Genomic DNA, 15434 nt, shown 5'->3' with positions numbered 1-15434 from the left:
TGAGGTGTTTGGTCAAGCTTTTGAGAGAAAATAAGTGTTTTTGGGTAGTAGCAGAAGCAATTTTTCATAAGCTAAAAAAACAGTTTTTGCCCAAAAGCACTTTTTTGAAAAATACTTTTGAGAAAAATACACTTAGAAACACTTTTTAAAAGCTTGGTCAAACACTAATTGTTACTCAAAAATACTTTTTAAATCAATTGGTCAAACACAAACGGTAAAAAGTACTTTTTTGAAAAATGCGTTTGAAAAAGGCATTTTTTAAAATAAGTTAATTTTAGAAGTTTGGCCAAACAGGTTATTAGTTTAATAGGAAAGAAATCAATTAATAATTTTTTACATTGCTAGGATTTGAATTGACCTCCGAAGCTTGTGTCATTTCATTTACAACTAGGCCACACCCTCACATAATTTAACTACAAGAGAAGAGTTTGTCGTAGCCCAGTGTTTATGTCAAGTAAATGAATGCAAATATATGTCTTGCTTAAGTTTTTTATCACTTAAATTATTAAGTTCATATATTTTCATTTTAATTGGTAAGTAACTTTTATAATTTAATTGGTTAGTTTGATGTAAGTAGTGCTGACTGCTGAGGAAATATTTGTCACTCATTCCTGGGCCCTTCCGGCCTGCAAAACAACATTTCATAATACAGTAACTTTTTGTGTCCTTATCGGAAATTTTATCATCGCCTCTTCTTACTTATCTTAATCTTCAATGTGGAATTCTACAATTAAAAAAAAAAAAAAAAAAAAGCTTTTCACATTGACACTATTTTATAAGACCTGCAAACACTCCACGCTACTTAAATTAAGCTTGTTTGGATGACTTTAGTCTTGTTTAATTAACCATGGATGTTGCTTAATATTAGGTACTATAGCCTAAAAACTAATAATCTCGCTGTCTCAATTTATGTGATACACTTCGTAAAACTGCTTCTTTTGTCCTTAATGAATGATTTACAATCACACATATATCTATATCTTGATTTAGACCACAAGTTTCAAAAGTCTACATTTATTTTTTAAACTTCATGTTTGTCAAATTATATCACATAAATTGAGACGGAGGGAGCCATGTTGGTCACCCTCGCTGTAACTGGGTGGAAGTCACATTAATGGACGACTTACTTTTTAATTTCTAACTGACTTACCTTTCCAAATATATGAAAAAGTCTAATTTTCTCGTTAATTTCTGAACCTCTTTGGTTAAGACTTTTGGAAATTAACTTTAAGAGGCAAGTTCCACGCAGCATCCACTTTACTATAAAGTTGGTGAGAGTACTCAGAAACTTGGAACTTATAAATCTAAGCTGGCTACTCTCTCTTGCTTCAAACTACTTTTAGCACATTCAGTAGTACTAAATAAATCTCTCAATGGAAACAGACATGTCTTCCTTGTCTAAAAGTTCAAGTAGCAGCTCTAGTGATGATGAAATTGGATTGAGGAAAGGTCCATGGACTGTTGAAGAAGACAATCTCCTTGTCCACTACATTACCAATCACGGCGAAGGCCGATGGAATATGCTAGCTAAACATGCTGGTAATTCTTCTGTATAGTCATTCTTGAATCTTTCGCTTGTCCCTAAATCATGTATTCGTCTAATTTTTGTTTCCTTCACTAAGCTAGCGCACATGTTCTTTTCTGTAGGACTGAAGAGAACAGGCAAGAGTTGCAGATTGAGATGGCTAAATTACCTTAAACCGGACGTTAAACGAGGAAATCTAACTCCTCAGGAACAGCTCGTGATTCTTGAACTTCATTCCATGTTTGGTAACAGGTATATATACTGCTGTTTGATTCTTCTTCCAGCTTTTGCAACTAAACTATTGCAAGCTAACGGAGTTAGGGGGCGTAGGAGGGTTCATCTGAACCCCCACGCTAGAAAATTACTATCTCCTTTAACTTCTTAAAATTTTGAATTCAAAGTTCTGGCTCCACCACTGATTGCAAATTTGCAATAGATCTATTGCAGCTGTTTTCCTATCTACTGCAACTGTTTTAGAACCGTTGTCATAAGCCCGGTTTCTAGTACTACATATCTTGATCAAAATATTTGTTTTCTTATTACTAGATGGTCAAGAATTGCGCAATATCTACCTGGAAGAACGGATAACGAAATCAAGAATTACTGGAGAACAAGAGTGCAGAAACAGGCGAGGAATCTGAAGATTGACTCGAATAGTGCAGCATTTCAAGAAGTGATTCGCTGTTTGTGGATACCGCATCTTCTTCAGAAGATAGACACTTCCTCTGTTATCCAATCATCGAATCAGAGTTCACAATCAACCCCACAAGGTTTCACTTTAGAGAAAAACAACACCAGCAGTAGCAGTTCTTCAAGTTCGCATTCCTCGAGTATTATCTATAGATCTCCCAATACTCCACAATGTGCTAAAATTCCACCTTGTGAGATAGGTGATTCGGACTTAAATTCATTCGTCAAGGCTCATTTTCCATTTGATGACAATAGTTATGTTAATAATGTGGATACTTTCGGCCAATCAGCAAATGGAAACTTTAACGATGTGATAGATTATGATCAGAATGTTTTAGCTGACAGCTTTTGGAGCATGGATGAATTTTTCTACCAAAAACAGGCTATGAGCAATTGTACTAGTAGTTGATAATGGCTTGGCTGCAAGCTAGTTTCAATTTTCTTTTCTTAAAAAGGAAGAGTTAGTATTTTTTCTGTTTTCAACATTTCCATTGTACAATAGTGGGGATTGTATGAACAGTTAAACTGGAATAATGGGTGTACTGACTACTGATCATGCTGATAGAAGGTCATTGAAAGCAAATATACTGAGGGTCTTTCACGATATTGTTCTTTTTGAAATTTCAAAGGTTCCTTCGTGGTTCTTTCACGCTCTCTTCTTTCCTTTTGCTTCTTCTTTTCTTTCTTTTTCTTTATTTGTTGCTCACTCACTTTTCCTTATTACGAGCTCTACCTTAAGAGCTACTTTGGACTTTTTAAATTTTGTTAATTCTTGCTTCTGTTTTATAATTCTTCTGGCTTCTGTTTTGTAATTCATATACTTCTTCTGTCACAATTTATGTGATATTTCTCCTTTTTCAAAATTCAAACGTTTTAATTTTGATTGTTTGTTTAAATATAATTTTAAAAATTTCAAAATAAAATTTACATTTATGAAAACTACATAAAAAAGTCAATAATTATAATTTTTAAAATATTTAAAAGACATATAAAAAATTACGGTCAAATAACAACTCATCAACTCTTGTAATCCCCACATCAACACATAAATTGGGACAGAGGGAGTAGTGTTTATTAAGTTTTTATTTTGAGTATCTAAATATGTATCTACGAGTTCTATTTCTAGTTTTATTTGCCTATTCTTGAGTCAGACGGTAACTTCAGAATATGAAAACTTGTCGAGAACAATTATAAATGAATAATAATTTTGTGTTGATAAAGTAATACTTTTGAAGTTTATGCTTTGTTCAAAATTATTATAGTTATTAAAAAAATTGTTTAGTCGATTTGTTTATATAAATAGAAAAGACGAATAATCCGAATCAAAGCTAAAAAGAATTAAGTCGAAGCTCAAAATAATATGACACTCAGGAACCTCAAAATCATGGATCCGCCTCTATTGATACCTCAAGACTTTTAGTTAGAATGTGTTAGACTAAGGGTGAAAATCATTTACACTCCCCGACTTTACTTTGAAAATCAAACTTCTCTCAACTTTGACAATAGACATTCTCCCCCCTTTATCCTATTCAATGACTATTTCACCCTTATTTTTTTCAATCCTACATTTATTGTATATAATATTTATTTATTTAATCTAGGTATTTATAGATTCTTATTTTAAGTTTATTTACATTATAAGTAGAATAATACTTTTATGAATTTATAACAAGAATATAATGTTTTTTTATGATTGTTATTTCAATATTATATGCAGTAAGTATGTATATATGTATGTATATTAAGTTTCACTTCTCTCTTATTCTCTATTGTTTATATAAATAAACAAGTTTTGGAGTTCTCTAAGGGAATATTTCTTAAATCATAATAAAATTCATTTACAGTATAAATAAATAAATTTTAATAATTTACATCTATTTTTTTAATTGTTTTTGCATTACCTACATATAAATATATTTATAAAGTTATTATGACTAGTTATTTTTCACTTGTATAAATAAATATTAAAGTTTTGATTATTTTTAATAAAATTAATTTTTTGTTTATTCGGCTAATTTATTCTATTATAGAACATCATTAACCTACATACTCAATTAGTATTTCTCACATTTTACTTCGCTTAGAAGACAATATTAAGTTTTTATAAGAAATTTGTTACATAAATTAAAAAAATGAAAATTAACATGATTTTAAAGAAGTAAAAAAAGAAAACAAAAGTTAATAATGTAAGGATAAAGTAGGCATTTTAAAAAGTCAATTGAATAAAGGGGAGAAAATCTCTATTGTTCAAAGTTGAGAAGGAGTTTGATTTTTAAAGTAAAATTGGGGGCGTAAAGGATTTTCACCCGTTAGACAAATGAAGGTATCTCAAAAGGAAACATTCCTTTTCACTTTACGAGGAATTGTTGTCACGCCCCAAAACCCACTCTAGACGTGACCGGCATCCGACGTCATGAACAACATCGGAAGAACCTAAACAACACCATAACAATACTTGAACCTGCCAGGTTCAACATTCGCCTCCAACAGTTTATAAAATAAAGGTAAACGAATCACGCATATAAGAATTAAATCAGCGGAAGTCTTTAGTTATCTATACTTGTCAAACATAACAACGTGCCCAGGAGTTAATCAATAACTCAATAACTACCCACAAATGCATACTAGGGAGCTTCTAAGATAAAGGATTAATAGTCTGACTCATCGGGACACAGCCCGGACAACTAATGTAATAAATAAGTAAATCAATAGGGTGTCCCACGAATGAATGTGTGGGCTCACCAAATTAGCCGCAACAGCAAGTCCTTCCTAAGCACCGGGAGTATCAAGAACCTGCTCTTCTCCGTTACCTAACATACCATCAAAAACAACAATGGTATGCCTGAGTACTTCGTACTCAGTGAGTGCCTCGGGGACAATGAATAATACGAAAATAAAGTAAAAATTATACATGAAGAAATCAGTCTTGAAAATCATATGAAACCAACGTAAGGACAGTTATTCAGTTTATGTATCTCAATAATAAGTATCAAAACTCATTTATAAAGCCTCTTGTCAAGTTACAACTTCCAATATGCCTTTTTAATCAATTAAGATAGTCATCAACAATTCCATAAGAGAATAAGAATGTCACACATGCCAATACAGGCCCAAGAATCAAGCATATCGCGCATAGCGCACCACACCGGAACATATAATTCTCGGTGGCTATCCTTCCTCCCGAATAGCTAGGCATAAATCACACCGGACTATGTAACACGCGGTGGCTATCCTTCCTCCCGAATAGCTAGGCATAAATCACACCCCGGGTAGCGAACCCAGCGGTGGTCACTCTTCCTCCCGAATGGCTAGGCAATGACACACTAGGATCCATAGTGGCTACCCTTCCTCCCGAGTAGCTAAGCCAAACGCAACAATAAAGTTCATAGCATAGAAGCCGATTCATAAATTGTCTCACAGCAGTCACACCATATATAACATTAAAGTTCATTATGCCATGTCGAAAGAATAAGTCATTCCAATCAATGTTCTGAAAACGTACAACTTCTTTACAAAGATTTCCATGTCCCAATTCACCAATGAGAATGTCATTACCAACTCTTAACTAGCATTACTAAGCATCTCCCATAGAGGAAAACATTCATAACATCTTATACATATATAGGGTTTATTACAATCTAGGTTTAATGTGGGTTTGTCCCCTCACACACATTAACCACCATTTAGACATGAACTAGGGTTCAAGAAACATGAAAAGATTACTTTTCCTCCCATTCATTAGAGAATCTTGAATAAAATTTATACTTCCGACAATAGTTTCAAAAAGTGATTTTCATCCAAAATAAGTTTTTAAAGACATACATTAGGGTTTTGTATGAGAAGTTCACCCTTTTTATTCAATAAAGAACTTCCAAGAAAAGAAGTCATGCATTCCAAAATAAGGTTTTCAAAAGAGACATACCTTAATTTGTTAAATAAGGTTTAACAATTCACTTTTCTAATGAAGAACACCCAAACCCTAGCTTGAATCACTTTGGAAGGAATTATGTTGCAAACCCTAGTTTTTGGTCACAAGAATCATGTTAAGAATCATGAAATTTATGTTAGAATGATTTAGTAATGTTAAGGATGCCCTTACCTTTGATTTGAAGACTTGGGGGAATGATTTTCGTCCTTAGGGTTGTTTAGCAGGTGGAAGAATAAACAAAACAAGGGTCCTTTTTATATTTTTCTGGTGAAAACGGGCCAAGGGACGCTCTGAAGGACGGACCGTCCTTCGTGTTACGGACCGTTCTTTGGACCGTCCCTTAGTGGAAATTTCCAGAGAGTTTCTGGAAATTTTGGAGACGTTACGGTTCATGTTACGGCCCGTAACATGTGTTACGGTCCGTAACGTCTTACCGTTACACAGGTCAAATTTCCAGCTAGGACAGGCTTCAGTAAAACGGGCATAACTTTTTGTATGCAGCTTTGTTTGGGCTGGGAGACCTACCGTTGGAAAACTATTTCAAAGATCTACAACTCTCATCAAGAAAGTTTTTCCAAATTCGCAACACATTTTCATGAAAATCGCCCAGAAGACAAACCTACCAAAACTTAGGCAAATTTAAGAGCCCTTAAGAACTTCACTAGTTGGTTTGACTTCAAAACGACCATCCTCCATCCGAATTCATCAAGAATGGATTCATATAGATAAAATATCATCTTAACACTAGATTTTTATATATTCACACCTAGTTCAAGTTTACAGGGCGTTACAATTATCCCTCGGAAATTAGGCAGAACCTTATTTTTCACTTGATAAAGAATTATTCTTTAGTATTAGTAATGTAAAGAGATATTCCCTCCGTTCATATCTACTTATCCACTATTTTAAAAAACATTTTTTCACTTTTACTTGTTCATTTTCATATATCAAGAAAAAAAATTCCTATTTTACCCTTAGCATTAATTATCCATTCCAAATCATTTTTCAAATCCATTAAGGCTATACACCAAGTAATATGAGTATCATTGTAAACTATACACTTCATTTATTATTTCTTAAGGGATGTGCAAAGTCCATAGTGAATAAGTAAAAGTGATCAGAGTAAAAAAAGAGAGTGAACTAGCATGCATGAGAAAAGAGTGTGAAGGCAAAAGAGACGAATTTACACCAAACGCGTGGAATATACTTGCGAAGCCTAATCCAAACACCTTGAATCTAAAAAGAAAAGTGCCTTAACTTAATCCATATAATGGTCATTGTTTTAGTATTATTATCTTTAAACTATTATGACTATGATTTTTGGCCAGTTTAATGTTCAGATTTTCTCACTTATATATATATATATATATACACATTTGTTCCTTTGAGAAAGACACATATACATATGGAAAAAATCTCCCCTCTTTATTTTTTCTGCCATTAAATTACTGTTTATTATTTTGCGTCTAGTGTATACTAGAAAAGCTTATTGAATCTTATGAATACACTTGCATCGGACGAAATATTCTTATGAACGATATCATCCATGTCACGCCTCAAGCTAGAAGAAGGGCATATTTCAACAGTTTTTAAAGACTTTTAGATAATCTTGAGATTCCACAAAAGACGGATTAAAAAATTGGAACCAGACAAATATGGAGAGAGGTAGATTTTTCTGGCCGCCCATTAACGAATTAAAAAGACTTTCATTTTTCTTCTTCTTCTTTTTCTTGGGTCAGTTATAACAAACTTCCTCCGGTTCAAAATAAATTAGTCTTTAGCACATTCTTTAAAAAAATATTAAGTCTCAGAAGAAAATAAATTTTTTTGACTAAACTACCTCTAATTAAAATTTATATATTATTATTTATTATTAACTCGACATATTGGATATGATCAGTTATCACTTAATAAGGGCAAATAAAAAAAATAAAATCAATTCCTTCTTGATTATGTGGACACTTATTTTGAATCACAATAAAAAAATTATGTGAACACTTATTAATAACCGGAGAGAATAGTAATTACTATTCTTATTGGGTGACAGTCTATTGGAACAATTCAATCTCATCATTAGCCTCCGTTCAGAGCTTTGTACAGAATTGTTGAATTCGAAAAGGCAAGAAATAATTTCCTCGAGAATTTTACTTCCATAATCAATCCTCTTATTAGAATGATCACGAGGACTTTTTTTTTCCTTAAGCAAATTCACTAGGCGGGGTGTCTAAGGTTAATTTTTTATTTATATAATAAAAGCGAAACTCAAAGGAAAAGTACAAGCAAGGGAGCTAGGTCTTACCTTACTAATCTTATTGAGGCGTAGGTTTCATATCTAAAAATATAAGAAAATGACTAAGTGATCTCTTATGTTCGAAGGTAAATTTAATTAGCTGTTTAAATACATTTTTAAGTAATTTGGGGTTTTTTTTAAGTTAAAAGTGAGCCCTTCTAGTCTATATCAAATATTTAATTAACTTTAATTGTTGGATTTAATAAGATAGTGAAATAAAAAGAATTTAACTTGAACTAATATTTAGAGGTGCAGATTCTGTAGTTTCTGTTATTTTTTATCTATATTTGGAACCCGATGCAGCTTTTTGAGGTATAATTTTTGTTTTTTTATAATTATCTATTACTTGTGTCTTGTGAAGTTTATGGTGTTGCGATTTTTAGGATTTTTAGGATTTGTTGATGTTATTATTTAAATTCTTTTCTTTCACATTTTTCTATTAAATCTAACTATCAAAATTTATTAAATACTACTCTCTCCGTCCCAAAAAGATTGTTTTCCTTTCCTTTTTTAGTATGTCCCAAAAAAATTGACACCTTTCTATATTTAAAAATAATTTAACTTTATGAGATGATTTACAGTCACACAAATACCTAAGACTTGTTTTGGACCACACATTTTAAAAGTCTTTCTTTCTTTCTTAAACTTTGTGTCAAGTCAAACTAAGCTAATCTTTTTTTAACAGAGGGAGTATTTGACAAAAGTGTTTACTCTTAAGAAATTAGAGGACTAAAACGGTGCAACATTATATATAAGACACAATTTTAAACATATCTCCTAGCATAAATAACCATTTTCGTCTTTTGCACCTATAATTGTCTTCAAGCTATATATAATCTCATCTTAATGGCGTGTTAGAAAATGAAACTTCATGTTCCTTTGACTGGGAGATCGTCTTAAAAATGGATGCAAAGAATCGGGTATTGGAAAATAGTAGAAAAACAATGATTTGATGAGAATTAAGTTGACTTGGTGCATGAAAAGACTTTGAGAAAAAAAAGGTAAGACTTGACGATTTTCACCACAAATGGAAACATTTTTTCCATACACTTATCGTTCGCCGTAATATTTAGAAAATGGAGATTAAATCAACGCTATATTCATTTCTCTACATACTCATACATTAGTGTACATGGCTGCGTTTTGTGCGATTGTAAAAATAACAAATTGAATTTATAAAATATCTTTTGTGAATGTAGCCAAATTGAGCAAATAAAAAATCTCTATATGACCTTAAGTATTGAACTGATTAAGTTGTACTTATATCGCGAAAAAGATACAAAAATAAATTTTAGAAATTGATTAAATCATAAGTAGAGATAGTTTATCTTCATGAATTTAGCAGAGGTTGTTATTACTTTCATTAATGTGGAGTAATTGAGCTTTGAATAAGCAGTGGTACTGGAATTTTTTTACCTCCTCAATCAGCTTTACCAAAAGAGTGCCGTTACATTACTTAAACAGGTTTCAATAATTTAGATGTAATTTAAGACAAATGAAAATAGCACCTGAGAAATAAGTCATACCCTGAAATTTAAATCAAATTGATGACAAGAGGGGGTTACTCATATGATAAGCGCCCTCCACTTTCAACCCGAAGGTTGCGAGTTCGAGTAACCAAGGGAGCAAAGGAGGAAAAAATAAATCAAATTGCTACTTTAGGAGTACCAAAATTTCACAAAGCACTGACGTATGAAGACAATTAATCTTGTTTAGTGTAATCATTGATGTCGGGTTATTTATTTTCTTACTTTTAGCTGCTGCTTCTTCTTCTTCTTCTTCTTCTTCTTTTCTTTCTTTTTTTGTCATTTTAGCTTTTTTATTTACTTTGAGTGTTATGTTTCTCAGGCCTATGTTGGATTATCCTATACACTGTCATTTTTACTTGATCATGCACTTATGATGCTTAATCAGTTAATACCCACAAATTATTCTATGACTGACAAAACTTATCCGTCCTACTATCGCTCGCCTATCTTCCTCTAACCTTAACTATTGTAATTGTATTTAGCTTCGTATCAGTTTGTTCGTCATAATTTAGTTGATGCAAAAATTAAGAAAATAAAAATTTTCACATACTAAGTTAAATAGAATATGAGGCAAACAGGGGGAAAAGAGAGAGAAAAATAAAATATTGCTAAAACTTGAGACAAAGTAATTAAACTCGAGAAAGAAAAACTTAACACCTGCATTCTTAACACCTGCATTCGTGCATTATAATGATAAATGAAAAAAAACTAAAATCAAGCAATCATTGCTTATTAATTTGCAATGTATATACACGCATTTCTGTATGCGTATGCACTTACCAGCTTTTAAGAAAACTACTAAAAATTTGATTTTATATAAAACTCACAACCCTCTCCACAGCCAATTTCTACTTTCCTCCCTCTCAAATTAAATCCCAATCTCGAATCTGTCCATGCCAACCAAGAAGAGTCGTTCACTTTGTCTTCCCTAGCAAAAATCACGTCTCATCTAAAGGCTGCATTATTATCTACTCTCGTGCTTCCGTTCTTCATGACCCTGAACCTCTGTAGTTGGCTCTATGATAGCTTCCAATCATCTAGCCAAACCTGCATGTTATCATGTTAGGATTCCTCCTAATCACTATCCGGTATGTATCTTTCAGGAGTTGTTCTTCATAAATCATTGCCATGATTTGAAGTTATTCTCTTATATTTATATGCCAAAATAACTGTTATGCATACTGATCGGTTATGGTAAATCACCTGACCTTTCATATTTTAGCATTTATTTATAATGAGTCATACCTTTTAAATACCAACAATTACCACATTCATTACTATACAAGGAAAGTAAAGGAAATTTAGGAGAAGAGCTAATAAATAATAATAATGGGGTTATAAATTTTAGTTACTAATAAAAGAAAAAAAGATAAATATAGATCCTTGTCAAAGAAGTATGCCACATCACTTTTCTCATTCCCGAGAAATAAGTATATATAGATTACATTGAAGATAATGATGATTGGAATAAGTATCATTAAAGAAACTAAGCAGTACTTAAAAATATGAAGTTTTTGCTCCTTGCGGATTTAAGAAGTGTAGCTTACGAACAACTTTTAAAAAAATATATACATATTTCAAGTGTACCCTAAAAAAACATAATGGGCTAGGCAGCAACATTGGGCCTTACATATAAACAAAATGGGCTGAATCAAAATATTGGGCTCACCAATCAGAATCGCACAACTCTCTTGTCTCATCCCGATTGTTGATATGGGCTGAAATTAACTTGAGTTCAGGCTCACTCAATCAAAACCGCCCAGCACTATTTGTCCTATTGCAGTAGTTCATTATTCTTTATAAAGTATTTAACCCTCGAGAGCAAGTGATTCCAGCACACTCACACATCTGTCTGTCGTCGCTGAACGCCTAGAGGTATTCTTCTCCTTCATTTTATTGCCTTTTCAAGCTGATTTCTATCTAATTATATGCCAGATTTCATATTGTAAAGTCACTTTCATATTTTGAAGATTGCAAATACTGACTAAAAAACTATTAAAATGACTCTCATACTTATATGGATAGAGGCAAAGTTTTTTTAAACTTTTTGGCAAATGAAGGCAGGGACGATTAAAATTAGTGGTCTAAAATTAGTTTTTAGTAAGAGGATTTTTTTCCCATAATTGTTGTTTGTAATGTAGTATACTTAAATGACATAAAACATTTAACTCCACATAGTACTAATACTATTTATATTTGAAATAACTAATTCGAGTTAATAAGATGTTATTCATGTGTTTGCAATATATTATTTTGGATATTGTTATAAATAACTAAATTTACTAGTATGAAAACTTATGTATAAAGTCCACTTTTTATAAATATTGGGCAAAAGACATGGTTTTGAAATGCACATAATTTTACAAAGATCACTGATAAAAAAAATCAACAATAGTAGGAATTAGTTATTTAATATAATTCTTCCACACGGTACAAATAATCTCTTCATGTTGAGCATGAGCAATTTTTTTTTTCCGCAAAGGTATAATGAATCATACCTTCTAAATACCAACAATTACCACATTGATTACTATACAAGGAAAGTAAAGGAAATTTAGGAGAAGAGCTAATAAATAATAATGGGGTTATAAATAGACTGACATTAATTTGATTGATGCAACATTTTAGTTACTAATAAAAGGAAAAAAAGATAAATATAGATCCTTGTCATAGAAGTATGCCACATCACTTTTCTCATTCCCGAGAAATAAGTATATATAGATTACATTGAAGATAATGATGATTGGAATAAGTATCATTAAAGAAACTAAGCAGTACTTAAAAATATGAAGTTTTTGCTCCTTGCGGATTTAAGAAGTGTAGCTTATGAACAACTTTTACAAAAATATATACATATTTCAAGTGTACCCTAAAAAAACATAATGGGCTAGGCAGCAACATTGGGCCTTACATATAAACAAAATGGGCTGAATCAAAATATTGGGCTCACCAATCAGAATCGCACAACTCTCTTGTCTCATCCCGATTGTTGATATGGGCTGAAATTAACTTGAGTTCAGGCTCACTCAATCAAAACCGCCCAGCACTATTTGTCCTATTGCAGTAGTTCATTATTCTTTATAAAGTATTTAACCCTCGAGAGCAAGTGATTCCAGCACACTCACACATCTGTCTGTCGTCGCTGAACGCCTAGAGGTATTCTTCTCCTTCATTTTATTGCCTTTTCAAGCTGATTTCTATCTAATTATATGCCAGATTTCATATTGTAAAGTCACTTTCATATTTTGAAGATTGCAAATACTGACTAAAAAACTATTAAAATGACTCTCATACTTATATGGATAGAGGCAAAGTTTTTTTAAACTTTTTGGCAAATGAAGGCAGGGACGATTAAAATTAGTGGTCTAAAATTAGTTTTTAGTAAGAGGATTTTTCCCCATAATTGTTGTTTGTAATGTAGTATACTTAAATGACATAAAACATTTAACTCCACATAGTACTAATACTATTTATATTTGAAATAATTAATTCGAGTTAATAAGATGTTATCCATGTGTTTGCAATATATTATTTTGGATATTGTTGTAAAAAACTAAATTTACTAATATAAAAACTTCTGTATAAAGTTGACTTTTTATAAATACTGGGCAAAAGACATGGTTTTGAAATGCACATAATTTTACAAAGATCACTGATTAAAAACAAAATCAACAATAGTAGGAATTAGTTATTTAATATAATTTTTCCACATGGTACAAACAATCTCTTCATGTTGAGCATGAGCAATTTTTTTTTTTTTTTTTTTTTTTTGCAAAGTCTAAAATGATGAGTGTCATTTTGCAAATTATAAAATTTATGAATCAAGTTTTACATTTAAAAAGTATTGAAATCACAACTTGAGATTTGAAATCCTACTTCTTGGACAAATTGAGATTTCGCATCATGGTTTGAAATTGAAGTTGAAGTCTTGTTCACACTTCATAAACAAACTCTAGTTTTAAACAAAAAATTCAAATTTGTGCTCCAAATCTTATGGCTAAATGCCTACCAGCGTACCAAAAGAAGAAGGGAAAAAAAATGATGGGCTAGGCAACAATATTGGGTCTTGGAGATAAACAAAACGGAAAAGGGTAAAAAATATCCCTAAACTTTCAAATATTGTTTATTCGTACCCTCCGTTATACTTTTTCTCAAATTATGCCCTTATTGTTATATTTTGTTGTTGATTTGCCCTTACATCAGATGGAGTGACAAATGTCAGTTTTAGAATAAAATAACTCATCCCTAATTTTAATATCCGACTCTAATTAAAACCCACCCCAAATTTTAACCCACTACCCGACCCACACCAAAATCTCTTTCATCTCTTCAAAATTCAACACCACCATTTCCCTATGTCTTTTCAGGCGACAAACATCGACCAAATGACCGTGCAAATTTATTTCCTTGCCTGTAGTCCAAAACCCCTAAACACTATCAAAATTGGTGTTTTCCAGAAAAGTAACATTTGCGCTCAAATTCAAGTACAAATCCCAAGCATGGGGTGAATAAAAAGATATACACGTGGCGAATTTGGTGATGTAGTGAGACAACAACACATCACCGCCGAGCCACTTTTCCGCCCCTCTCGCCTCCGTCGAAGCACGGGAGATCCAATTTGGCTTTGAAAGAAGCTAAGGAATTGATTGAAGGCTTGCCTAATGATAACTAATCCTAGGGTGAAACTCTAAGATTCACAACCAAATAGCAAGAATTGGGGATGAGAAGAATACATATGGAGTAAGACCCAATTAGTAAAGAAATGATAGACAAATCTAGGTATACTAAGCATAAACCCTCCTAATTGGTTCCTACTAATGAACCATTACTATTTGAATTCAATAAAGGAGACACAAATTCATCTACAAAGATGCAATTCCAATTGAAATCAATTGACAAAGGTTTGCAATTTCCAACAAAGGTTTAACACAACTAAAGCTAAGATAACTATGATTACTAAGATTAACAAACTATCACTCAAGAGTTTTCATCAACATTCAAGGTAAATGCAAATGAAAGACTAAGGGGTCATTTGGTAGGAGGGATAAGATGGGCTAGATTATTAATCCAATGGGATTGGAATTAATCCTGTGTTTGGTTGGTAAGATAACTTTTTTGATATTCCATCCAATCCCATATAGATGGGATAAAAGGTGGGATTAGTAATCCCATCTTATCCCACCCAATTCCATCTACATGGGATAACTTATCCTCCTACCAAACGACCGCTAAGGCATTTATTTATAGTCTTGTCTATTATAACAAAGGCCTTTGCATAATTAACTTACACGGGCCTTCATTCACACACCCACTTGCTCTTGCATTCTTTGCAATTCTAGCCACTTTGTTTAGGAGCTTCCTCTCTCGTGGCTTCCTCTTCAATCTCCTCCCAAGCCATCTCCCAAACGTTGTATACTCGTGAGGTCCTCTCTTCAAGCTCTTCTAACGTCCCTCTCTTCATGAACGACACTT

General features: G+C 32.3%; 1 protein-coding gene across 1 annotated transcript; it reads left to right on the top strand.

The window, feature by feature from the left end:
- Nucleotides 1-1281: 1281 nt before the first annotated feature.
- On the top strand, nucleotides 1282-2819 carry LOC132633269 (transcription factor MYB62-like). The gene is made up of 3 exons (XM_060349572.1): nucleotides 1282-1539; nucleotides 1648-1777; nucleotides 2072-2819. The coding sequence occupies exons 1-3, from the start codon at nucleotides 1374-1376 to the stop codon at nucleotides 2622-2624; spliced, it is 849 nt and encodes a 282-aa protein (XP_060205555.1). The 5' UTR covers nucleotides 1282-1373; the 3' UTR covers nucleotides 2625-2819.
- The last annotated feature ends 12615 nt before the right edge of the window (nucleotides 2820-15434 follow it).

The sequence above is a fragment of the Lycium barbarum genome, chromosome 3, assembly GCF_019175385.1.
Source record: "Lycium barbarum isolate Lr01 chromosome 3, ASM1917538v2, whole genome shotgun sequence".
In the NCBI taxonomy this organism is placed as follows: domain Eukaryota; kingdom Viridiplantae; phylum Streptophyta; class Magnoliopsida; order Solanales; family Solanaceae; genus Lycium; species Lycium barbarum.
Note: the sequence above shows the minus strand (reverse complement) of the source record. Positions and strands in the feature narration are given on the sequence as shown.